Raw genomic sequence first — 23,520 nt, 5'->3', positions numbered from 1 at the left:
TAGCAGAGCAGAAATGATGGGATTTAGCGGTAGAACAGAGTCAATGGTATTTCAAGTGTAAATAGATGCTCGCATGGTACCCCAGGAAATGCTTGACGTTGGCGAGCGCTGAATCGACAAGGCTAGTTGCCTGCTGCAGAGCGAGCAGCGCTGTGGCGGCAGAATAATGTCAGAGCCGGCGATGTAAAATTCGAATGAAGAGAGCGCGTAATGCAGGGAAACACTGGAGACGGGCTGCTAATGCGTTTCCTCTCCGGCGTTGCAAAAATTCTCAGGACCTGCGAATTGGACTTGTTTTTTTCTTCTCGTGAACTTTCCAAGCGCTTGCCTCATCCCGCCAAGCTTAAGTGAAGTCGACGGGCGGAGCGGGCCTATTCCCGATCCGTAGACGCACGTGACTGCATAACTTGTTCATTGTCCCGACCAGCGCAGCACAACCAAACCTGACACGACAATGCTATTGATTCGTATTCAGCAAGGAATCTTACGAGGTTTTGCGGCCAGAACAACTGAATGATTCAACAAATGTGCGCATCAAGCCCTAGAAGGCCTTTTCTACAGACGTCTAGCCACATGAACAAGAACTCCGCTACAAATTGGTCCGACCTTGATTCAGCCCTGCCTCAATACAGTGGCTAGTATAGACGCGTTTCTAGGCCTAGGGAAACAATAACAAGACCATATTCGATCTAGGGGTTGCCCAGATAACTCGGGACTCTCTTTCCAAGGCTATCCCTGAACATGATGGGCGCGTTCATGTCGCTTCGTACCCAAGTTCTCCCTTCCCAATAAGCTTCATTGGGCTTTCTTCCTTCAGCTTGAATGCGCTCAGCCACCTTTTCAACCTCTGCCCATACTCGGAGGATGTTTTCGCCGGCAAATTTGCGAAGCTGCTCGTCTGTTGCTCCTCGTTCCATCAACAGCTCGACTAGACGGGGGTATTTTGAAACATCCTAGAGAGAGTATTAGAATATGGATGAGCTGTTGTCGTCAATTGAATGGTGAAAAGGAAGGGAAATGGAAACTGACCTCCAAGCCTAGTGGAGTGACAGGCGTTCCGTCGAAGTCGGAGCCCACGCCCACATAATCCCATCCAACAAGTTGGGCAACATGCCATATATGGTCGACAACGTCGTGGATTGTCGCCGCGTCTGGATTGTCCGGTCTCAAAAACCGATTGACGAAAGTGATCATGATGATACCTCCCTTTTCAGCGGTTGCTTTTAAGACATCATCAGGCGCAAATCGCAACACCTTAGAAAGTGCATATGCGCCGGTGTGTGAAAATATGACGGGGGCTTCACTGAGCCGCAGTACGTCGCGCATTGTTTCATGAGATACATGTGACAGATCGAGCATCATGCCTAGGCGGTTCATTTCGGCAACATACTCTTCGCCAAAGGGAGTGAGTCCCTTGTCCTCCCGACCGGCCGTCACAGTACTGGCTGCAGTACCGAAGACGTTGTCACAGTTATGTGTAGTCGTGATATATCGTGCGCCGAGGTCGTACAGCTGCCTTAATGATGCAAGTGAATTGCCGATTTGATGAGCTCCCTCGATGCCAATGAAGCTGCCGACTTTGCCGTTTGCAAAGGCCTCCCGTGCGCAAGTTGAGTTGGAGCAGAACTGGAAGATATCCGAGAATTCGTTAACAAAGCGTTTCGTTATATCGATCTGCTCGAGGGTGTCACGAAGTGTCCACTAGTCACGGTCAGCGCGATTTCTGGACGTAGTCTTTCGGGGCTTTATATTCATACAGTGGGTTCGTCCAGCGGGACATCCTCCTTCGTCTCACTATCCTTGGGGCAATGGATATAGCATGACCAGAACTGTCCTCCCAGCATGCCATCTCGCACCTTCTGCCGATCGGTGTTACTTAGAAGGCCCGTGTTGAATGTGAATTTGTCATTGTAGATTTGATGCTTCAACTCATTGCGGATCAAATAAGGAAGGTCATTGTGTCCATCGATTAGTGGCGTTGTGCTGAGGACATGCTTCGTTCGCGCAGCGTAGTCTGTAGGGTCGATGGGAGCCGGGGCTTCTTGTGTCGCTGTCCAGGGGCTAATAAGTACGCTTGCGAGAAGGATACCCAGGGTGCCGATGCCAAAGAGCCAGCCTCGTTGAGATCTGGACGCCGTCACTGCTCCTGACAACACTACTGCTTGGTTGGATTCCTGAGAAGTAAGAATATCTGAAGCCACGGCAGCTGCTCTGGTATTCAAAGTCTCCATGATGTTGATAGAGGACGAATGCTGCTGTATTCAGTGAAAACAAAAACAAAGAATGCTGAGAATATTTTTCTCCTTTTCTTTTCCCCTCACTTTTTTCACTCCATATCTTTACTCCTACTAATTGCAGGTCCATCTCGGCCTTACCCCGGTCCAGAGCGGGAAAAATGTAGGCATCGCCAGCAGCCGTCGGCGTCTCACTCGGCGATTCGTTTATCAACCAAACGTCTAATTCTAGCGTGACTCCGCTTGGCTGATAGGCTGCCAGGCCCGGCGACTGATTGAATTGATTCTAACGATGCTACTGATAAGTAGCGCAATCGCGACGAGATACTCGGAGATGTCCGATTACAAGCAACCAAGTATTGCGTCTTTATTCTCTGCTATGATCACATTGCTTCGCTTCGCTTCACTTCGCCCATGCTATCTTCGAATGCTTGACTTGCTGAAATGAATCACAAGCCTCATGCTAGCCTATATAGTTAGTATGTTGTAACTAAATCTACCCCCAGACCCAGGGCGCCAATTCAGGCGAACCAAATTGGCCGTCAATGGGCATCCACCCATTCTCCATTTGAAAGGCAATATCACTTGTGTTTCTAGGGAACGACATAGAATTATCATATGCTTCGCGTTCGTCGTGCGGGGAGGCCATCGCGAGAACGGACACTGGGACGGAGGGCTTTGGCTGGAAGAGCATCGCAGCAACCCTCCGCAGCTTATGCTGGATGACCTTCGAAAGCGCCCAAGTCTCATTCGACGACTTTAACAGTCCAATAAGGAGCCGTACGCGGTCTCGGTGTTGCTCCAGACACTTCTCGCCGTCAACTCGAACATGGGCGATAAACGTTGAGCACTGCACGACGCCGCAGAGGCTCAGGCCAAACATGAATAAAGGACTATGTTTTTGCATCGACGTGCAAATGGAGAAGAGATTTGAGAGGCGCTTGGAGGCCTCGGTGGCTTTTATACCATGAATATGCCGCGTGGACGAGGGTGGGAGTTTGTGCGCAATCGGACCGCAGAGAAGATTGTCAACGTTGCTTGCGTTGGAGTCGGCACAGAAATCCAGAATCAAATTACTTCGTGGGAAGTGCAGCAGAATCGCGGCAAGCTGCACCATCATATGCGCCTGCAGCAGCATCTCATCGATCTCGCCATACGCATTTACAATGTCGGCCTTGTTGGAAGGTAGATAGTGCGCCCAGCTAGCCAGCGTGTTGTCCACGGCTTGCGCTTTGTCACGATGTGCCCGATTCGGATCCCTCACAGCAAGAACGCGGGCGAGGAGATCAATTGCATCAACGCGATATGTGAACGACGAGAGCGCTCTGGTTTCGGAATCTACTTCTGCGAAAATACGGGACTCCAGTTCCTGGCGCGACGCAGGGGGGGAGATGGAGCGACCCTCTGCATAGATGCTTTCTTCGCAGGGCATCTCAACATCGCAATGAACCAAGCTCAGTCGGAGGCCAGAGGGTCCCCTGGGATCGAGAGCTGTCAGGTAGCCGTCAAAAACATACAGTTCCCACCACGTTCGTCTCATACTTTCCGCTTCCAACCCGCTCCCTTGTCGGGTGTAGAAGTTGGCAAACTCCCTCTTATTCATCCCCACCGCAAGCGCCATGTCGATTGCCTCGTGCAGTCGTGTACGGGCCTCTTCAATCTCTCCATTGCCATGCAGGGCGATGGCATATAGCAGCCTGGCCTGCACAACCTGCGGCGAGTTTTCGCCGTTCACCGTCTGAGCTAACTCGGTGGCGGCTAATTCTCTCAAATGCGCCACCGAGATCACAGAGTAGTGACTACCGATATACTGAACGACAGCACTCAAGTAGCTTGGATACCGCCGGCCCCTGTCGTAGACATTCTTGGGGAATAGGATGGGATGCGAGCGGTGAAAGTTTTCGTAGTAAAGCTCAACTAGAGTCTCCTCCGCGGGGCCGCGGAGTACACCGTCACTGTCTTGCGTAACATGCTGTCCTTGTAACGAGCGAAGCGACCGGGGGGACGATGATGTTATTACATCGTTGGTTCCAGTGGCTTGGCTGATACTCGTAGCTACAGGGACATCAACTGCTGCTGTGATATCCGGCGGTAGAAGCGTCGTTGCCGGCCTTGACTGATTCAGATATATCAATGCCGCTGCCGGCGATGTATCCATCCACTGCCCGTGACTTTGCGCGGGAGACTGCTGCTGTGGCACAGCAGAAGTAGAGGAGGAAGAGATCCGCGACGAGTACTTGCGTTTTCCGCCTCGTTTCGACTTCAGATAACTACAGCGGAAGCCCACTTCGTGGCAGCGTGAGCAGACTGGTGTTTTGGCGTCGCACTTGAGATGTCGCCGTCGACATTCGGTGCATGCCAGAGCAGCGGGGCGGGGCAGTCGGCCCTTTTCCTGCGAGAGGGTTGGCGGCATATCCTTACAGTATCTCGTGAGACTAATATTTATCATGTAGATGCGAGGAGGAGTTTTCGGGGACTGATCGGGAGTGGTAGAATGCCATCGGCGACCCAACCGCAGCCATACTGAATACTATATATATATACTATGCTATGCTATGCTACGCTATGCTCATAGAAGAGTTTGCATCACGCCATGATGGCTTCGATATCGCCAAATTAAGCTCTCCGGCCTGTGATTGGCCCATCCATCTATATCTTGCGCGCCGGCTATCTAGCCCTAACCCTAAGACCTCGATTTGCAACTCTTCTTCGTCCACAACATTCAATCGGCCCATCAAGTCGGCAGAGTAAATTCGCCCCGAGGGATGAACTTGGCCAACGTGCTCTTGGGCAGCGTCGCTTGAGAATGCTTACTACTGCCGCCCTCTAGGGGATCGGCCAAGGTGCCTGGCGCGTCAGGACTCGAGGGGAGAATCTTAAAGTGGGCAATCAGATGAAGAAAAGCGAGGTATAGAGCGTTATGCGCCAAGTGCGATGCCACACACATTCGCGAGCCCATGCCAAAGGCATACTGATGCGCTTGTTTGGAATCTGAGTTGTCCAGCCAGCGTTCGGGGATAAATGCAAAGGGGTCTTCAAAAAGATCGGGATCTGTTTCAGTGAGCCATCATTCAGTTTATGTCATATCAAGCAGTATAGTTATGCATACCTCGATTGCATGCCCATGAATTCAGAAGAATCATGGTTCCCTTAGGAATCATCACGCCGTTGTAGACAACCGGCGCCGTGGTCTCTTTGGGCATGGCAACACGGAGGATCGTGTAGTATCTTCCCACTTCTTTGGTGAATGCATTGATGTATGGCACTTTACCGGTCCCAAAGGGGTCGGTGTCGAGGACATGGGATTCTTTGATTTCTTGAAATGCCTTTTCTTGTATTTCTGGGTTATGTGCCAGGAAATTCACGGCCCATGCTACTGAGGGTGCATTGCTATCGGCGCCTGCCATGATGCTAAGGCTAACACTTAGTCGTTCAAGATCGCTCAGATTTCTGGTCTCTGGGTTTTTCAGCATGTTTCCTTGAATGCAGGGCTTGTCGGTCTTCTCGCGGATTTCTGTCTTCAGCGCCTCCAGAAGAACGGCATGGTATCTCAACCGTCGTCTTCCAATATCCAGGGCCTTTTGAAGCGAGTTTCCAGGAAGTAGGAGCATTAGCGGATCGAATAGTCGCAGCAACGGCACGTAGTTCTTGATATTGCTTGATGTCGACCGGTATTTGCCTACGTTTGATTCCACTTCCCTGATCTCTGTGATCATTGGGTTGCCATCGAAGTCTTTCTGGTTTGCGGCTCTGCCAGTATATTAGTACTGAGGCAGAGACGATGGCGGATGTCCGTACCTTGTTCCATAGTTCAGAGTCAGAGATAGATTCATGGAGAATCGACGGGCATAAGACATGAAATCGATGGCTGTGCGACCACTGTCACATGCTTTGTACAATTCCTTGATGAATTCGCTCGACTCCAGCCTCAAGATCTACCAAAAGGTTACTAAACGAGCATGAGTAGGATTATAGAGTAAAGGCTTACCGGAGCATACGAATCTACCTGGACAACGTTCAAGGCTGACGCGGCTGCTTTTCGTCTCTTCTTGCAGCTATCGTTCCAGGGACTCGTCCCAATGCTGGTAATTTCTTTGCTCACGAATTTGTGGAACACATAGAAGAGAGGACGAGAAATAAACGATCCACTCTCGCGGATCAACAAATCCTTAGCGACTGCAGCGCTATTGATAATCAGTACGGGCTTGTTTCCCAGCTGTATCTGAAATAAAGGACCGTATTTCGAGGCCCATAGTCTGTATTGCTCTGATGGTGAGACATTTTGGATTTGGCTCAGGTTCCCAACGATGGGAAGACCCCTGGGACCTGGGATTCCTTTGACGCGGATGGACCATCGATACAGCTCGTTCGCGAGGAAGAGCAGGACGATGGTAAAGACAGCTGTTTCCAGATACAACACCCAGGATGTGTTGGCTGCAGCAGGGATGTGAATTCTCATGTCGTCGTGAAACTCTTTCAGCCTGATACCTCACTGTTGATAAATCAGGTATATTTCTCGCCAGAGCACGGCACTCTCATCCACAACGAAGTTCATGGGAATAAGTAACCTAGCGGAGTAGAAGACAAGCCAAACACGTGGAAATGGAGACGAGTCTAAAACCGAGATCCACATTCCAAATGAGATAATAATCAACTGCAATTCGATCATATCGATCAATCGCCATTTTCATCCCGAGTCGCCGACTCGGCGACTCATGTTGGCTGGCCTCCATCGTGAAACGGGAAAGTAAGTTGATTTTTGATGGGCTTTTGACATGTTGTTTCTACTCAGAATAGATATTTCGGCAGCTATCGTATGCTTTAGCTGGTTTTCTGGCGCATTACGACATCTGTGTGTAAATTGCGCGTGAGAATGGCCATACAATTTCCAGTTTTTTGCAGATAGAGCTCAAAAATAAAATGCTCTATTCTTCGCTGACACTCCCGAGCACTAAATAGATGTATATTTATTAGGTACTTGCCTGCTCTAAACATGCAAGTATTTGTCCAGTCATTCCACCAACGTCACTGAATCTTTGGGGGGGGGGTTTTTTCCCTTCATTCCAATGGCTGAAATCAAACCGGACAACACGCCGAGCGTGCGGTCTATGCCGTCCGACCCCGAAAAAGATGTCAACCTTACTACAGTAGATAGGGATGAGTATATCGATCCCAAGATTGAGAAATCTCTGGTGCGCAAATTCGACCTCTTGATTTTGCCAATGTGCGGTGAGTCTCTATGCATGCATGCCATCCATGTTCGGCCGTGGGCCAGAGCTAACCCTAACTTCTTCATCTAGCACTGGTCTACTACAGTCATACACTTGACCGCGCCAATCTGGGAAATGCAAAGACCATGGGCATTGAGACAAGTCTACACATGGTGGGCAATCAGTATTCACTCGTGCTCATTCTGTTCTATATTCCCTATGGTCTGTGCAATATTCCTGCAGCTCTGTAAGTTTTTGACTGGTATTCTTCCTCAGAAGAAGTTGCTGAATGAGTATTTTCTTTTTGCTCAGATTGGCCAAACGCTTCAACCCCGCAAGAGTGATTCCAATTATGATGGGTTGCTGGGGTTCGCTCTCGATGATCACTGCTGCTACGACAAATTTTGGTGGATTGGTAGCGTTGCGAATCCTCATCGGGGTCGTGGAAGCAAGTTTCATGCCTTGCGTGTATCTGTATTACTCTCTGTTTTACAAGCGAAAAGAACTTGCTCTGAGGTCGGCAGCTTGGGGATTCACGGGTTTCATAGCAGTATGTCTTCATGTATCAATCTTGCTGTGTGATAAAGACTAACAGCGTATAGGGCGCAACGAGTGGTCTTATCTCCTGGGATGTTTCTCAGTGGCATCGATCTCTATCTGTACGTCCATACGGTTTTATTTCCTCATGTTCTTTCGAAGACTAACCAGAAATAGGGCTGGCAATATCTATTCCTGATTGAGGGCGGCATGACTGTCGGCCTCGCAATCATCATTTTCTTCGTCCTTCCCCGTGACACAAATTCGAGATTATTCACACCAGAGGAACGGCGCGTTGCACAAATCCGACTGCTCCGTGAATCTGAGGAGGAGGGCGCAGGTGAAATCTCGTGGGATGTGGCTTTCCAGGTATTCCGTAATTGGCAAGTATGGGCTTTTTCTGCCATGGCATTTCTTTGCGGAGTGGGCGTTGCGAGTGCGTCGAACTTCCTCCCGGTAAAGACTCTATTCCTCTCTTGTAGAAGCTTGCGCTCTCTCTGACATATGAGTGGATAGACTATGGTGAAACGCATTGCGCAATCTACGCCTCAAGGGAATCTTTATACCGTCGGGCCGAATCTCGTTGCAGCGTTTGTGCAAATTGTTTCTTCGTGGATATCTGACCGCTACCAGCAACGTGCTCTGGTCGGATTCTGTACACTACTCGTGTCGATGATCGGGTTTATCCTTCTTGCTACCCTCGACCTTGTACATCACACTCACGTGGGCTATTTCCTGACTTATTTGATCACCTTTGGCACATATATGCCGGAGCTGCTGATGCCTATTTGGATGACCAGCAATCTGACGAGAGCCTCTGCGCGAGCCGTTGCACTCGGTATCTTCATTGGTGGGCAGAATATCGGTGGTATATTGTCAAGTGCGGTTTTCAGGGAGCAGTATGCGCCTGTCTATGCGCCTGCTTTGATCACCGTGGCAATTTGCCAGGGGCTTTTGTTAGTGGGTTTGCTCGTCATGAGGCAGTTTTATGTTTACCAGAATAAGAAGCTAGCTCGTGGAGAGTTGGCGCCACCCAAGGGCATGGAGAATAACCCGGACTTCCGATATGCTTTTTGAGTGTTTTGCTTTTTGTCTTTGTGGTCTGAGAAACCCTGTTGATGGTCGCTTGAGCAAGAGATCCTTTGTTGTATTATTCTTCCATTAGATAGAACCGTCTTGGTGACGTAGAGATTGCTAGTTAATGAATTCTATCTTTAATACATCTTTAAGTAGTAGAAACTAGCGTCGCTGTGCACGCTGCAACCCCATTAATCAAAGATAGTGTAATGCCTTCCTATATATATATATATATGTATATGGTTTTTTCATGCCCTTTCATGAAAGCCCCTCGGGTGAGCTAGAGCTAGATTTGCCAGGTACTAACCTAGGTGGCAAAGAAAAGTTTGGGGTTCCTAACTTTCTCAGGTTATACTACTAGAAAATACTCCAATCCAACAGAATCAAGTCTTAAGATACTACGTCTCTGCGGAGAAGTGTGGGGATGCGGGGTTACTGGAATAGGAAATTTTAGGGCTCACCACCCGCCATGCTTTGCTTACCGCCAGTTTAGGCTTGGGGTAAGATACTCTTATGCATTCTTTTCCTTGATCAAGGCTTTCCGTGAGAAAATCCACTGGTCTACCTGGTAAACATTTGTCTACGCGCCCACCCCCCAAAATGTCAATGCGTCGGTCTATCCCATTGTGTCTCGTGATATTCTATCTGGGTGTAAGGAATCAGGATATTTTGGGAGCTGGATGCCGCCGCTAAACTATCTGGACGGATTCCAAGTTCACCCCCGCTGATGATCACGGTTTAACTAGTGGTGGGAATAGTAGCATCCGGATAAATCTAAAATTCCATCATTGGGAATTCGTTATGCAACACAGATGCTCGGTGCCTCTTCCCCGCATGGCTGGAAAATGTTCGAATGATAAATAGGGGAGGATGCTTGGCTGCTGGTCAGGCCTTTATTTGATATCAACTGATGCTTCGAATATGGCATCCGGTCTCTTTACTGGCAGGTCTCTGCTCCTATTTCTCTTATCAACTCTCCTTTCCTCTGTTTCGGCTGCAGTTCTTGGATCAAGAGGCAACGACAATGTGCCTCAGGGAGCACCAACAGTAACTGCAAAGAATGGCAGTTACTATGGCCTTTATAATTCAGAGTACAATCAGGATTTCTTCCTGGGCATGCCCTATACGCAGCCGCCCCTGGGTGAGTTTCGTTTGCAAGTGCCCCAGTCTTTGAACGAGACTTGGACCGGAGCAAGGGATGCAACTGCATACAGCCCTGAATGCATTGGTTATGGTAGCGATGACTGGGTCCTAGGAAATATCGTCTCAGAGGATTGTCTGACGCTCAACGTCATTCGGCCGAGCACTGTGAAAGCAGGGGATAACCTGCCTGTCATTTTCTGGATTCATGGTGGTGGCTATTCCGAGGGCGGGAGCCGTGATCCCAGATACAACCAGTCGTTCCTCATACAACGCTCGGTAGAGGTTGGAAAGCCCATTATCGGCGTCAGCATCAATTACAGATTGTCAGGCTGGGGCTTCCTCTGGGGAGAAGAAGTTGCCGAAGCAGGTGTCACCAATCTTGGTATTCGCGATCAACGCCTGGCGTTGCACTGGGTTCAGGAAAATATTGCTGCTTTTGGTGGAGATCCATCCAAAGTGACCATACACGGCGAATCGGCCGGTGCAAACTCCGTGGGCACACACCTTGTCGCCTACGGAGGTCGTGATGATGGTCTCTTCCGAGCTGCTATCGCGGAATCCGGCGGCCCAACACCATTGAGTTACTACGTCAACGCCTCAGCCTGGGAGCCGAACTATCAGAAAATCGTCCAGCTGGCTAATTGCAGCAACGCAGCCGATACACTTGCCTGTCTGCGGACGCTGCCAACGGAACAGCTCAGCAACGTCTTCAACTCGAGTGGTGTTGTCGCATACACGGATCCCGTCATTGATGGAGATATCATCACCAAGTCGACTACCGCTTTGACCAAGGAAGGGAATTTCGTCAAAGTACCCTTCTTGATAGGCACCAACTTCGACGAGGGCACCTCGTTCGGCATACAGGGTATCAACACCACTGAGGAATTCAGGGCATCCCTTTCGGAGAACACGCCCATGCTCACTGAGGAAGCCATTGATAAAGTCGCCGAGCTATACCCGGACATTCCTGAGCTGGGAATTCCTTCCACACTACACAGTCGCCCCCCTCCAGCCTCCCCTTACGGCAGACAGTGGAAACGCTCGGCTGCGTACGGTGGCGATTTGAGGATGCACACGGGGCGACGAATTACATCCCAAGCCTGGGCTAAGTATGGCGTGCCGGCGTACACATACCAGTTCGATGTTCTCGTCAACGGTAAAAATGAATACATTGGCAGCACACACTTCCAGGAAGTAGCCTTCGTGTTTGACAACACCAATGGCTACGGATATGAGAACGCGGTTGCTGTTGATCCGTTCGCGAACGAGCCGCCTACGTTCGACGAGCTGGCTAGCATTATGTCCACTGCTTGGATTAGTTTTGTGCATGATATAGACCCTAATAGCAATGCGTTCAGTGACAAAAGGGGCATTAATAAGGAAGGCTTGGAGTGGCCTGTGTATGGCATGGAAAATCCGTCCAATATGGCGTTCAATGTGAATGTGTCTGGTTTGGCGTATATAGAGCCTGATACATATCGTGGATCTGCTATTGCTTATATGGCTGACAATTTCGAGGGAGTATGGGGTAGGTAGTGCTATTGACTAAGCCTAAGGCTTTTGAATTATAGCACCTATATAGTCAAGATATGAAGTCTTGAAGCAGAATATTTCAAGGTCTGATTCAAGGTAGCAATTAACGGTTTGGTTTGAAAATCATAATAATCGCGATGTGTACGATTCACTTTTCCCTCTTTTTGGGCATGGTGAGAAATATCATGCCTTCTCTCCAATCAGACGCTTGAAACTGCTCAAAAGCCCTTGCCAGTCTTGTTGATGCTCTTGACTAAATTTCTCTACTGTCGAGACCGCAGCAAGATCTACTTGCATGTGTATCTGGCTCTTGGTGCCGTCAAGAATTGACGTTCCCCCCAGACTTAATACGAAAGCATACAGAGCGGCCGCATTGCTAATTCCAGTCTTCGTGGAAAGATGCTGCACTGGTTCGCTCTTGACAAGGTCTGGATTAGCCGTCAACGTCCAGAAGGACTGATATATAATATCATTCTCACGAGCAAACGAACGCAATTCCACGTCATAGTCGTATGGGTCTTGTACGAAACGGTTCTGCACGACTGCAGGCTTGATTTTGAGCTTGGGGGAAGCACAGAGCGCTTTGAGTACTGGGAGAGTGCAGTTAGAGATTCCAAGGTTGCGAATAGAATTGGGTACAAAGCTCTCGGCAGTAGTCCAGGCTTCTATAGTCTGCTCTATAGTTGGGAGGGGCGTGTGAAGCACAAGCGTGTCAATGTAGCTGCCTTCCCTGGTCTCGGCTTCGGAGGCACAAAAATTGACGAGTGATGAGTTGATCGAGGCTTTGACTTGATCGCTTATACTCAGGTGGGCATCGTAGGGCATGTTGTTCGGGTCTTGCGATGTAACGGGTGTGTATTTGGTTTGAATCTATCCATCCCGATGGACCCAACCGCACATTGCGTTAGCGGGGTAGAAGTTCACAATCAGATTGGGAGATGCACTGGTTGTTTTGATATCATGAATTGTGTCGCTTACATAGAGATCCTCCCGTTTGACGATGTTCTCGGCAATTGCTCTCCTCATGGCCGCCCCGACCAGGTCTTCGCGGTAATGCCTGGGCTGTGCAGCGGTGTCCACCGCGCGAAATCCGGTTTTCAGGGCTGTGTACACGCATGGCGTTGTGCTTTCTTTTTTCCATGCAGTTCCATAGATCAAGGTTGGCATTACGGACGGAGTCGTATCGAGACCAGTCGGCCGGAGAGTAAGGCATTTGGCAGGCATTCTGAGACAGGCTGTTGCTCTGGTCATGGACATATGCTGCCCAGGTATGCAGTATACAGTGTATTATCAGTTGCTTTCGCAATCTGGAGTTGGTTGGATGACGATATAGAAAGAGGATGTTCCCACCCCCCGACCCCGGGCACCAGCCACAGCATGAGGGTGCGTCAGCCACTGTGGATCTGCAGCCCAGCCACGCTCCCGCCGCCGGCACGTGAGCCCCGATGATGTTGAACGACTGACTTCTCCTTGTTGGATCACACTTCTATTCACGAATACGAGTAGGGAGTTGAGCAATAACCACCTCGTTCTAGTATTACGGACTCCGCAGTACAGAGCCCGACTAGATTCTTCACTCGTCGAGAGGAACAGGTTACACGGGTTCATGCATATACTTACTTCCAAGGTTACTCTGTAGGAAGCATGCACATACTGAGCAATCATGTGCAGCCAAAGAAGGGAGCAACGATCTACAGCTACTACGTAGTTACGTGTATGAGCGAGCGCCCCTTAATCGGCAGTGGGATGTACATTCCAATAGTTTTATTAGTTGTTTATTATTGCGGACTGAGGCAGCAAAGCCAGAGGCAAAATAATTCATTCAATTCGGCTTAGCGATGGGCCTAAAATAAGGAGGAAGGCGCTCCCCACCGGGCTGCTCCTGCCTCCCTACTACTAGTAGTAGTAACCACGGAGTAGTGCCCCATCACCGCCTTCCCTCCCCTCGCCCTCTCTCCTTCTCTCCTTCTCTTCCTCTTCTTCTCCTCTCCTCTCTCTCTCCTCCCCCCTTCAGCCGTTCTCTTCTTCTCTTCCTCTCCCCCTTTTTTTCTTCGGCTTCTTTTTAAAAGAGAGAGAGAGAGAGAGAGCCATTTCCTCCTCTCTCCCCTTCTTCCCTTGTCTCTGCTGCTTCTGGCGCTTTTCCGATCCACTGAAGAAAAAATAAAAAATAAAAAAACAAGCCCATGTCTTCTTGCGTGCCGCTGCTGTGAATCCCCCCCCCCAGTCTTCTCCCTGCATTCTCTGCAACGTGCGTGATTACATTTGCTGCCTTGTGTTATTTTTTTGTATTTTCTTCCTCTATCTCATACGTCTTGTTGCCTGCTGTGTTGATTGATTGATGTTGTTGCTCGGCGCCTTCGGAAATTAATTAGTGAGCGGGAATTTTGCATCCTTACCTTGCGCGATCGATCCCTGGTCAAGAACATTCTATTCTATCCGATCCTGCATCAACGTACAACCAACAAGCGCCCCCATCTCTTTTGCTTCTTCGCTTCCGACGAGTTTTAAAAAGCCATCATCTATCTACACACGCGGGGTGTTCAAGAGTCTTCGCGGTTTACTCATTTACTTGTGGTAGCCTGCGCCTATGATCTTTTAACCGGAGGGGTTCTAATTTTTTTTTGTCCCTCTCCTTTCCCTTTTTCCATTTTGGTCTCGCGTCTTTGATTCCCGCTCCGACTCACAACCATGTATCACGACAATCCTTCATCGCGGTCGCCGGGATCGCAACGTCATCCACAAACCCTACATAGACAGCCGTCACGTCAGTTCGACGCGTACGGTCCGATGCCCTCGAATCCATACGATGACCCGCTGGCCAGGTACGATACCACTCGTCTTAATCCACTGCACGGTAGCACCAATTATGCCTATGAGGTCTCTGGCTCCCAGACCTGGAATCCCACCAACGGCTTCGCTGGCGCACACACTCTTGCTGGAATCGGCTCTGCAACGGGTAGGATGAAACCCACTCGAGGCCGAACTGGCCTGCCATCGGTATGTTATACTGTTTGTGCTTTTTTTCAACACGTTCCCCCCCTCCCCTGAATAGGCCTACTCACATTTTATATGCGTATAGCCTTGGCTCGATCAACAGCCTCAATCTTTGGCTGGTTTGGCTCCAGGTCCGCTCGCTGCCACACAGATGCAATCTTCGCCCAGCCAGGACGGCGATGATGAATTGATCCCGACTGCGATCGTAATCAAGAACATTCCTTTTGCGGTCAAAAAGGAGCAGCTTGTGCAATTAATGACTGAAATGAATCTCCCCCTTCCGTACGCGTTTAATTACCATTTCGACAACGGCGTCTTCCGTGGTCTGGCTTTCGCCAACTTTACGTCTGCCGAGGAAACAGCTACTGTGATTGATATGCTCAACCATTTTGACCTGCAAGGGCGCAAGCTGCGCGTTGAATATAAGAAGATGCTTCCCCTGCAGGAACGCGAGCGCATCGAGAGAGAAAAGAGGGAACGTCGTGGTCAACTTGAAGAGCAACACCGTCCTATTGCTGCATCCCAGCTGCAGACCCAAAGCTCGATGTCTTCTCTGGCCTCGCATATTCCAGCTACGTCACCATCGCCGGTTTCTCAACGCGGACCAAAGCTTGGTAACTATCCCCATTTCCCGCTCTATTTTCTGTCTCTCACGTGCAACTAACATGACGACCATGGCAGACGTTGATCTCAATGATAGCCAGACGCTACAGTTCTATTCGCAGATGCTTCTTTTCAAAGAAGATATGACTCGGGAAGCCTTGATCTTTCCGTCCAATCTCACACCAGTCCAGCGTCGCACTGTTCACACTCTTGCGCATAACATGGGCTTGGGCCATGCATCTCGTGGAACTGGCGAGCAACGTCAAGTACACGTTTTCCGTCCGGCGCCCGGTTCTAATGTTAGCCCGCCCTTGTCTTCGATTCCAGCAACCGTTCATGCTACGGAAGCATCACGCCGTGGACTCAACCGTGCTGCAACTATTGATTTTAGCGAGTCTCGCAGTGAGGGACCTGGCCCGTTTAGCACAATGCGCGGGCAATCGTCGGCTTTCCTGGGGGTTCTGGAATCTCCAGGCGGATTTGGCAATTCACAGAACTTGCGTGCAGCCAAGTCCTTTGCCGATTTACGTTCCTATACTCCATCTCCGGCACCGTCATCTGCGAGTTTCCCCGCAACGTTGCAAACCAATGGAGCGCGTCTGCAGCAAGGTTATGATGGCACAGCCAGTGGAACGTCCAACACTCCCACACTAACTCCCACTCCATCTGGTGCCTCCCTTGGTATGCAGCGGGATGAGGGTCTCCTCGTCAACAGCCTTGGTGGACTCTCCATAGGCACCAGTCTCGGCGGTCCTTCTGGTAGCCCTCGACGACTACGTGGAATGTTTTCCTGGGAACAAGAGAACCAAGGTGCACCTGCCGGGGCAATTGGAAGCAACCGGTCTATCGGAATTGGATTTGACAACCAGTCTCAAGAACGGCTTCCGTTGAGACAGCCTCGCGGACCAGCGCCTGATCGAGGAACTGGGTTTCGACGCCAAAATGGACATCAGGCACGCGGCAGCGACGAACTTCGCACGGGATCTGGCGTGGAAATAATCGTCGAGTAATTATCTCAATCAACACACATGAAAAGTGCAAAGATCCGAAGAGAATGGCAATGAAAATGACAATGATAAAAGATATTATAGCAAGTTTGAAAAGGAGAGGCGATGATTACGACAATTGTAATTTGATACACCAAGGTCGCCGATATATCGGCCGACTTGTTTTCATTATAATGATTCGATGATGGACGACGAGATGACTCCGAGAAGAAGAATCCGAAGAGAAAATATGTTGCGTTTTTCTGTGATGAGCTCATAATCCTATCTATCCACCTTGAATTTTATTTTTCTCTTCGTTTATCGCCATATGATTTATTGATTTTGTTAGATATATTCTCCTTGGGGCAGCCCAGCATGAACAGATTATGAACATGATTGGACGAAGCAAACGAACGATCCGAGTTGATTGAATTGACTTGTGTGATAAAGGGTTGAAAATTGGCGGAGTATGCCTTTTTTTCACCTATTATTTTTTTTTTTACCTTTCTGTTTTTTTTACCTTTTTTTTTCCCTTCTTTTTGAAATAACAAATACATCGAGCATGAGCTTGCACATGAACATGAGCACTGGACAGTTGAGCGTTCGTTTTTTATAACAAAAAACAAACGATAACGACAGGACATACAAACCGATCGATCATATACCTCGAGAAGCGATGCTATGGGGTGAGATAGGAGGAGCAAGATATTCAGACTGAGCTGAGCTGAGCTGAGTTAAGCTGCGAATGGGGGGAGAAATCAGACAAACGCAAAATTGTGAGAAAAACAAAAAAGAAGTGAAGGGAAAACCTAGGATAGGGGGGAACGAAAGCGTGAGGGCGAGTTTCTTCAGAGAAAAAAAAAGTCGAATAAGAATAACAACAAGAACCGAAAAAAAAGAGAAGTCTGGATATTTGGCATATATATTTTTTTTTATTATTTTATGGTGGAACTAATTTGAGCTTTTTTATCTTTTGCATTTTAAATCTTTTGTTTTTATACTGCTATAGGTCGGGTTATTGTTGAATTGATTCGTTTCATTTCATTCATGTAAATGATAACTACTACTGTAGGCAGGTTATTTACTATGCTATTATATCTTCACGTAGTTGATCTTTGGGCAACTAGACCCCAAGGAAAGGTTTTCAGCAGGAGGCACATGGAAGAATACCATCGTCGTTCCTGTATCATACATATACTTTATGGAGACAACACGAAGAAATCAATCGTAGCCTATGCTGTCAGTCTTTTAATGGTCTTTTACAGGGAAAAAGACATGGAGAGATAAAAGAAGAAAATGAGTAGAGAAAAAGGAGAAATAAACATATAACATATAGCAGATAAAATATAACCCTGTTACGTGAACACCGCCGTCCTTGTGATCAAAAGTCACCGAAACTGAACTGAAAAGGGAGAGGGAAAAAAAGAGGCGAAACAAACGTCAAAAGCGTGATATGGAAAGAAAAACCGAGCCCAAGGATAATGAAATGAAAAAAAAAGACATGTAAGGTGAGCAAGTAGGGAGAAAGAGAGGGGAAAAAAGGCTTAAGAATCAATCTTGCCCTTCTTCTTTTGTTCGACCTTGAGCAACAGCGCGCGGTTGATACGAGGCAGCACACCACCAAAGGCGATGGTGGCGCGGATCAGAGTGTCGAGTTCTTCGTCACCGCGAATGGCGAGTTGCAAATGACGCGGTGTGATACGCTTGACTTTGAGGTCCTTGGCTGCGTTGCCTGCCAGCTCGAGGACTTCGGCGGTTAGGTACTCAAGGACGGCTGTGACATAGACGGCAGCTAGAAGAATAAATAAATGACGCGTCAGTTTTGGCTTCTTCTCTTTCTTTTTTTGGGATGATATATTTTAGAATCGCACCTTTGGCACCAACGCGCATCTTGTTTTGTGTGTTGTTCTTGAGGAAACGCTTGACACGACCGCATGGGAACTGTTCCGTTGGTCTGGGTTAGCTTCTGAAACGCTGGAGGCATAAACAAAAACCCCCAAAAAAAAAAAACGACACATGAGCTCTATCCGATAAGAACGCGCGACAAGGTTGAACAAAGCGGGATATTCCTTTTTGCTTCTTTGGAGTGAGTGATGCGATGGCCATCATGATCGCAGCGCTTGGTGTTTTGTCCTCGACGCGTAAATCGTGATAACGCCACTCCTCGTGTCGCATGACAGCGAACATCTCAAACAAGTTCGAGTTGCGTATAAAATAGACGCATGAAATGGGGGGGAAATAATAATAATAAAAAAGAAAACTAACCTGCAAGCCAGCCTTTGCGCTGTGAGACTTTTGATTCTTCCCCGCCGCATCCTTGCCAGGGGCGCCCTTTCCACCGATGGATTTTCCTTTACCGCCAGCCATTTCGATTCAGTATTATTTTTTTTGGATTTCTTCTCTGTTGCGATCAGAGTGTTGTTGAGTGGATATCAACTGATGATGCGGTGTGGGTGGGATGAGCGGGAGAGCGCGCGTGTTGGTTCCCTTTTTTGAGTTTTTTTTATTTTTTCTTTTTCCTCGTTCGGTCTGTTTTTGTTGGAGAAAACTGAGAAATGTCCCAAAGGCTGGCGGTTAGGCTAGGCTATTTTATTGGAGCCTGGGGCTGCCACTGCCCGCGCGTGGATCGGCCAATCAGCGCGGGGCCACAGCCACCCTTGCCAATGTAATGACGGAGATGGACATGGACAGGGCAGATGCCACGCGCTTGTTCCATGGTAGGAATATGCCAGACTGGCAGAGAAGTTGCTGTCAGTCTGCGCCTTTCTGTTGTATTAGTAGTTAAGTGGTTAGTGATTTGTGGTTGATCATGCCGGCCTTTGCTTCACATAGCACAGACACCAGACACAGACATGGATGAGGAACCGACATGATGTTTAGGCACGAGAGACGATCCGGGTCCTGTTTGGGCAAGCGTTGATCACACGAATGCAGAGTATGGCCCGGCGGTGTGTTTGGGCTCATTGCGTCCATAGGGGGGGTTTCTGCTGGCATTCTTATCGTCCTCTGGCTGGCATGGAGTGCTTCTGCTGTGCGCGGGTTTTGCCTGGCAGCGCACAACACCCGGGGGTCACGTGACCCAAGTCATGTGATATTGGTGCCTCAGGATCGAGGAGCTCAACTCAGTTGCGCTCAGATCATGATTGGCGAGCCACGGTCACAGTTAGTTTTGCCTATTCATGCAATAACAACAATAAGAATAAAATAACCATAATAATACAAGACACACCTCTGTTATAGATACGAGATTATGCTATCTGTGGGGCGGCTTCCAAAACGTTCGATGGATTCTATCGGCTTGCTTGCCACGCGCTCACGTGATCAGTTTCCCCCAACGGGCGAGCTGTCCCTTCCTCGACTTTTCGACCTGCATTTGCGAATGAATATTCCGCTCTGCCAGTCCAGCCCTTTGCTTGCAGCCAGGCCACTTGCATTCTGTTCCTTTCGTTAGAATTACGTTTTGTCACGTTCTATATTTTTTGTTCGTTTAAATTCTTTTCCTCATCATGTCTTCTCAAGTGTAAGTTTTGTGCCTCGTCCTCGATCCCCTTTTTCTTTGGCGCCTCCGTCCAAACAAATTTCCTCGGGACCTTGTGTACTGTGTTCGCGTTGCTAATTTGCTTTTTGCAGCACCAATCTCGTCATCGTCCTGGGTATGATGCAGGTCTCCAAGCGAGTTCCGTTTGACGACCCCGACGTGCTGCTCGGCGTCCGGGTTTTGTACGTTGTGTCCAACTTGGTCATTCTCGGCATCTACCTCTACGTCCAGTCGGTGATCAACAAGAAGAAGGGTAATATACTCCCTTTCTATACTTTGATATATATATTCTCTAACTGTATTTGCTGCCGCCACAGACCTGACTACGCTCAAATACGTAGAGCCCTCCCAACTAGGCTCTGGCGAGGAACCACGCCCCGTGACGACAACCGTCATGGAGTATGACAAGCAGCAACTGCGCAACAGCTTCCGCTCGCAGCTCATGGGAGTCGGTATGATGGGCGTCATGCACCTGTACTTCAAGTACACCAACCCTCTCTTGGTCCAGTCCATCCTCCCCGTCAAGAGCGCGCTGGAATCCAACCTGGTCAAGATTCACTTGTTTGGCAAGCCCGCCACGGGCAACCTGCAGCGGCCCTTCAAGGCTGCTGCCGGTTTCATGGGCATGGGTCAGGGCGAGGTCAAGAGCGACAAGGCGTCCGTTGAGAGCGCGGAGAAGAAGTGGCGGGGCGGTGTCAAGGAGGAATAAGCCTGTAACATTTATATTTTTTTTCCCTTCTTCTTCTTCCTGGCTAATATATCTGCATGCTCAAAAAAGGGGCTTGAGGATACATGGTCCGTACCTACTAGGTATGTAGGGGGTTTTCTTGATTGCATGATTGGGTTTGCCCTTGGTTGTGTGTTGGAATACCCGGATTAATAATATACATATTCCATGATTTATGTTCATACGCTAGATACTCATATGCTCATATACTCCTGCTCATATACTCGTACCCATGGCTACTACTAGCAACGTGTGATTTGAGCTTCGAAGTGGAGGCAACGGATGATGCCTGGCCCCAGGAACAGAACAACAGGCCATCCATCCATAACCTTGGGAGCAATAGCCTAGGCTAACTGGGCGCAATTATCGTCGGCTCGGAAGATCAGCCAACGCCAGATGAAGCACGAGAGACGATACCAGGGTCCCTGATTGGCCGAGCGCAGTCTCGCAGCCAGAAATGCTTTCCTGTTTTGCCCGGTGTATGAAACCGGCAAAACGGCATTGCCGGAAGCAGGCGTGCAGTTTAAATAGGGCAATAGTCATCGTGGAATTGTGCTGCGATGCTGTCTAGTAACTCAGAAAGAGAAACCAAAAAAAAAGAAAAGCAAGCAAGCAAAACAAGCAATACCGTCGCAGTTTAGCCTGCACTCCCGGTGAGTGAAAAGCGTGACCCAGTTGTTGCGTCAACCGATTCACCGAGTCTACCTCTTTCGTCAAAGCTACCCCGCCAGCCCAGCCCTTTAAGAAAAACCTCGCCGCCGCCTTCCTCTGTCTCCCTCTCTCTCTCTTCTCTCCTGACTGTGTCTGTCTCTACTCTCATCCCATCTACAATTACAGCTACATCCGTACTGTGAGTTCCCGACACTGCCGCTGCCTCTTGTTGTGCTGAGCTCTTGGCTGATGCCGCTTACCCCGCCGCAGCTTCCATCCCACAGCAAACATGGTTACCAAGGTAGGCCGCCCGTCTCTCACTTAATTCCTGTCACGGAGACTGACTGGCTTTCGCTTGGACAGGTTGGAATCAACGGTTTCGGCCGTATCGGTCGTATTGTAAGTCGCCCATTGCCTGGTCGTATGACGTAGCTTGGCTAACTGCTCTGGACAGGTCTTCCGTAACGCGTATGTCGTTTGTTGTTGAGGATTTCCCATCATACGCAATTCTAACACCCTGGTTCTGTATAGCCTCGAGCACGGCGAAGCTGACGTTGTCGCTGTCAACGACCCTTTCATTGAGACTCACTACGCTGTATGTCGCTCTCCTCTCCCCCGCTGCATGCAGGGAGGCCAATACTGACAACCCCTCCATAGGCCTACATGCTCAAGTATGACACCCAGCACGGTCAGTTCAAGGGTACCATCGAGGTCGACGGCCAGGACCTCATCATCAACGGCAAGCGCGTCAAGTTCTACCAGGAGCGCGACCCCGCCAACATCCCTTGGGGCGCCACTGGAGCTTCTTACATTGTCGAGTCCACCGGTGTCTTCACCACCACTGAGAAGGCCTCTGCTCACTTGAAGGGTGGTGCCAAGAAGGTCATCATCTCGGCTCCTTCTGCCGATGCCCCTGTAAGTGTCGTCACCCACATCCACTTGCTGGCCGTTGCCAGACTAACCGGAAAATCCCCAAGATGTTCGTCATGGGTGTCAACCACGAGTCCTACAAGAGCGAAAACACCGTCATCTCCAACGCCTCTTGCACCACCAACTGCTTGGCCCCTCTCGCCAAGATTGTCAACGACAACTGGGGTCTCGTTGAGGGTCTCATGACCACCGTCCACTCTTACACTGCCACCCAGAAGACCGTCGATGGTCCTTCTGCTAAGGACTGGCGTGGTGGCCGTAGCGCTGCTCAGAACATCATTCCCAGCAGCACTGGTGCCGCCAAGGCCGTCGGCAAGGTCATTCCTTCTCTTAACGGCAAGCTTACTGGAATGTCCATGCGTGTGCCTACCTCCAACGTCTCAGTTGTCGACTTGACCTGCCGCACTGAGAAGCCCGTCTCTTATGATGAGATCAAGGCTACCGTCAAGAAGTACGCCGAGGGCGAACTTAAGGGTAAGAAAGATCTTCTCGGGCGTCAATTATGGTGCGATCGGTTTTGCTAACTCCTTCTATCACAAACAGGCATTGTCGGATACACCGAGGACGACATTGTCTCCTCCGACTTGAACGGTAACACCAACAGCTCCATCTTCGATGCCAAGGCTGGTATCGCCCTTAACTCCAACTTCGTCAAGCTTGTCAGCTGGTACGACAATGAATGGGGCTACTCCCGCCGTGTTGTTGACCTCATTGGTAAGTCTATATCTTTCTCTCTTTTTTGAACACTGCCGCTCACTCTCCATAAAGTCTACATCTCCAAGGTCGACGGCAGCGCCTAGGAATCAGAGCCCACCTTGCGAAGTGTGCTGTGAGCGCAAAGCAACAATCCACCTTATGGGCGCACTAAACCAAATTTTTTTTTTCTTTCATAGAAAATGGGGGAGAAAATGAATGAAAGATGCCAGCCACGATTCCATCTCTTTCCAAAATTTTGATCTGATACCAAGGAATGAGAGAGTCCAATGATGAAAAGGCAAGTTTTTATGATGTGCTCGGATCGACAGTTAGAGACGAAAATAGCTATCTATTCCTTCAATGACAATAAATAAATAATTTAATGATTTTGAACTTTTTCATCACTGAGTGTATGTCCATATTGCATGGAATATGTCTGCGCCCGCATTGAGACGTATGTGTATGACGATGGTTATATATACAACAATTCCCTAGGTAAGCAGTGTAACGTGCATACGCCTAGTATTGACATGCTTCGTGAACACTTAAGTAGACGCATTTCCCATGATTTTTTTTTTTTTTTTTTTTTTTTTTAAATTTCCAGAGGCATACCAGCTTGTCATATCAGTCTCGAACTCGCAGTAGACCCGACTATTGTTTA

General features: G+C 49.1%; 9 protein-coding genes across 9 annotated transcripts, besides 1 other annotated feature; 5 read left to right on the top strand and 4 right to left on the bottom strand.

Annotated features, from left to right (window-relative positions):
- Positions 1 to 689: 689 nt before the first annotated feature.
- On the bottom strand, positions 690 to 2,231 carry UA08_04865 (putative dipeptidase; the record flags this gene model as incomplete). The annotated part of the gene is made up of 3 exons (XM_020267181.1): positions 690 to 953; positions 1,030 to 1,701; positions 1,758 to 2,231. 3 exons carry the CDS (start codon positions 2,229 to 2,231, stop codon positions 690 to 692), a joined length of 1,410 nt encoding a protein of 469 aa, XP_020120255.1.
- Positions 2,232 to 2,730: 499 nt separating this feature from the next.
- UA08_04864 (hypothetical protein) lies at positions 2,731 to 6,693 on the bottom strand (the record flags this gene model as incomplete). The annotated part of the gene is made up of 5 exons (XM_020267180.1): positions 2,731 to 4,757; positions 5,049 to 5,285; positions 5,344 to 5,984; positions 6,033 to 6,169; positions 6,223 to 6,693. The coding sequence occupies 5 exons, from the start codon at positions 6,691 to 6,693 to the stop codon at positions 2,731 to 2,733; spliced, it is 3,513 nt and encodes a 1,170-aa protein (XP_020120061.1).
- Positions 4,752 to 4,804: a repeat region (Identified by RepeatMasker using a combination of RepBase library and repeat library created with RepeatScout).
- A 607-nt stretch (positions 6,694 to 7,300) lies between the features above and the next one.
- Positions 7,301 to 9,058, top strand: UA08_04863 (hypothetical protein; the record flags this gene model as incomplete). Its single annotated transcript, XM_020267179.1, has 6 exons — positions 7,301 to 7,463; positions 7,535 to 7,691; positions 7,757 to 7,994; positions 8,047 to 8,103; positions 8,159 to 8,437; positions 8,498 to 9,058. 6 exons carry the CDS (start codon positions 7,301 to 7,303, stop codon positions 9,056 to 9,058), a joined length of 1,455 nt encoding a protein of 484 aa, XP_020120062.1.
- Positions 9,059 to 9,979: 921 nt separating this feature from the next.
- UA08_04862 (hypothetical protein) lies at positions 9,980 to 11,737 on the top strand (the record flags this gene model as incomplete). Its single annotated transcript, XM_020267178.1, has 1 exon — positions 9,980 to 11,737. One exon carries the CDS (start codon positions 9,980 to 9,982, stop codon positions 11,735 to 11,737), a length of 1,758 nt encoding a protein of 585 aa, XP_020120059.1.
- A 180-nt stretch (positions 11,738 to 11,917) lies between these two features.
- On the bottom strand, positions 11,918 to 12,958 carry UA08_04861 (hypothetical protein; the record flags this gene model as incomplete). The annotated part of the gene is made up of 2 exons (XM_020267177.1): positions 11,918 to 12,604; positions 12,713 to 12,958. 2 exons carry the CDS (start codon positions 12,956 to 12,958, stop codon positions 11,918 to 11,920), a joined length of 933 nt encoding a protein of 310 aa, XP_020120060.1.
- A 1,464-nt stretch (positions 12,959 to 14,422) lies between these two features.
- UA08_04860 (hypothetical protein) lies at positions 14,423 to 16,341 on the top strand (the record flags this gene model as incomplete). Its single annotated transcript, XM_020267176.1, has 3 exons — positions 14,423 to 14,731; positions 14,814 to 15,342; positions 15,410 to 16,341. 3 exons carry the CDS (start codon positions 14,423 to 14,425, stop codon positions 16,339 to 16,341), a joined length of 1,770 nt encoding a protein of 589 aa, XP_020120057.1.
- Positions 16,342 to 17,861: 1,520 nt separating this feature from the next.
- UA08_04859 (Histone H2A.Z) lies at positions 17,862 to 18,684 on the bottom strand (the record flags this gene model as incomplete). The annotated part of the gene is made up of 3 exons (XM_020267175.1): positions 17,862 to 18,109; positions 18,189 to 18,258; positions 18,583 to 18,684. 3 exons carry the CDS (start codon positions 18,682 to 18,684, stop codon positions 17,862 to 17,864), a joined length of 420 nt encoding a protein of 139 aa, XP_020120058.1.
- A 1,139-nt stretch (positions 18,685 to 19,823) lies between these two features.
- On the top strand, positions 19,824 to 20,564 carry UA08_04858 (Inorganic phosphate transport protein PHO88; the record flags this gene model as incomplete). Its single annotated transcript, XM_020267174.1, has 3 exons — positions 19,824 to 19,837; positions 19,948 to 20,108; positions 20,173 to 20,564. 3 exons carry the CDS (start codon positions 19,824 to 19,826, stop codon positions 20,562 to 20,564), a joined length of 567 nt encoding a protein of 188 aa, XP_020120386.1.
- A 958-nt stretch (positions 20,565 to 21,522) lies between these two features.
- Positions 21,523 to 22,963, top strand: UA08_04857 (Glyceraldehyde-3-phosphate dehydrogenase; the record flags this gene model as incomplete). The annotated part of the gene is made up of 8 exons (XM_020267173.1): positions 21,523 to 21,534; positions 21,597 to 21,632; positions 21,688 to 21,701; positions 21,765 to 21,828; positions 21,891 to 22,148; positions 22,190 to 22,637; positions 22,707 to 22,877; positions 22,932 to 22,963. The coding sequence occupies 8 exons, from the start codon at positions 21,523 to 21,525 to the stop codon at positions 22,961 to 22,963; spliced, it is 1,035 nt and encodes a 344-aa protein (XP_020120387.1).
- Positions 22,964 to 23,520: the final 557 nt, after the last annotated feature.

This window comes from Talaromyces atroroseus, assembly GCF_001907595.1.
Source record: "Talaromyces atroroseus strain IBT 11181 chromosome Unknown scaffold_5, whole genome shotgun sequence".
Taxonomy (NCBI): domain Eukaryota; kingdom Fungi; phylum Ascomycota; class Eurotiomycetes; order Eurotiales; family Trichocomaceae; genus Talaromyces; species Talaromyces atroroseus.
Note: the sequence above shows the minus strand (reverse complement) of the source record. Positions and strands in the feature narration are given on the sequence as shown.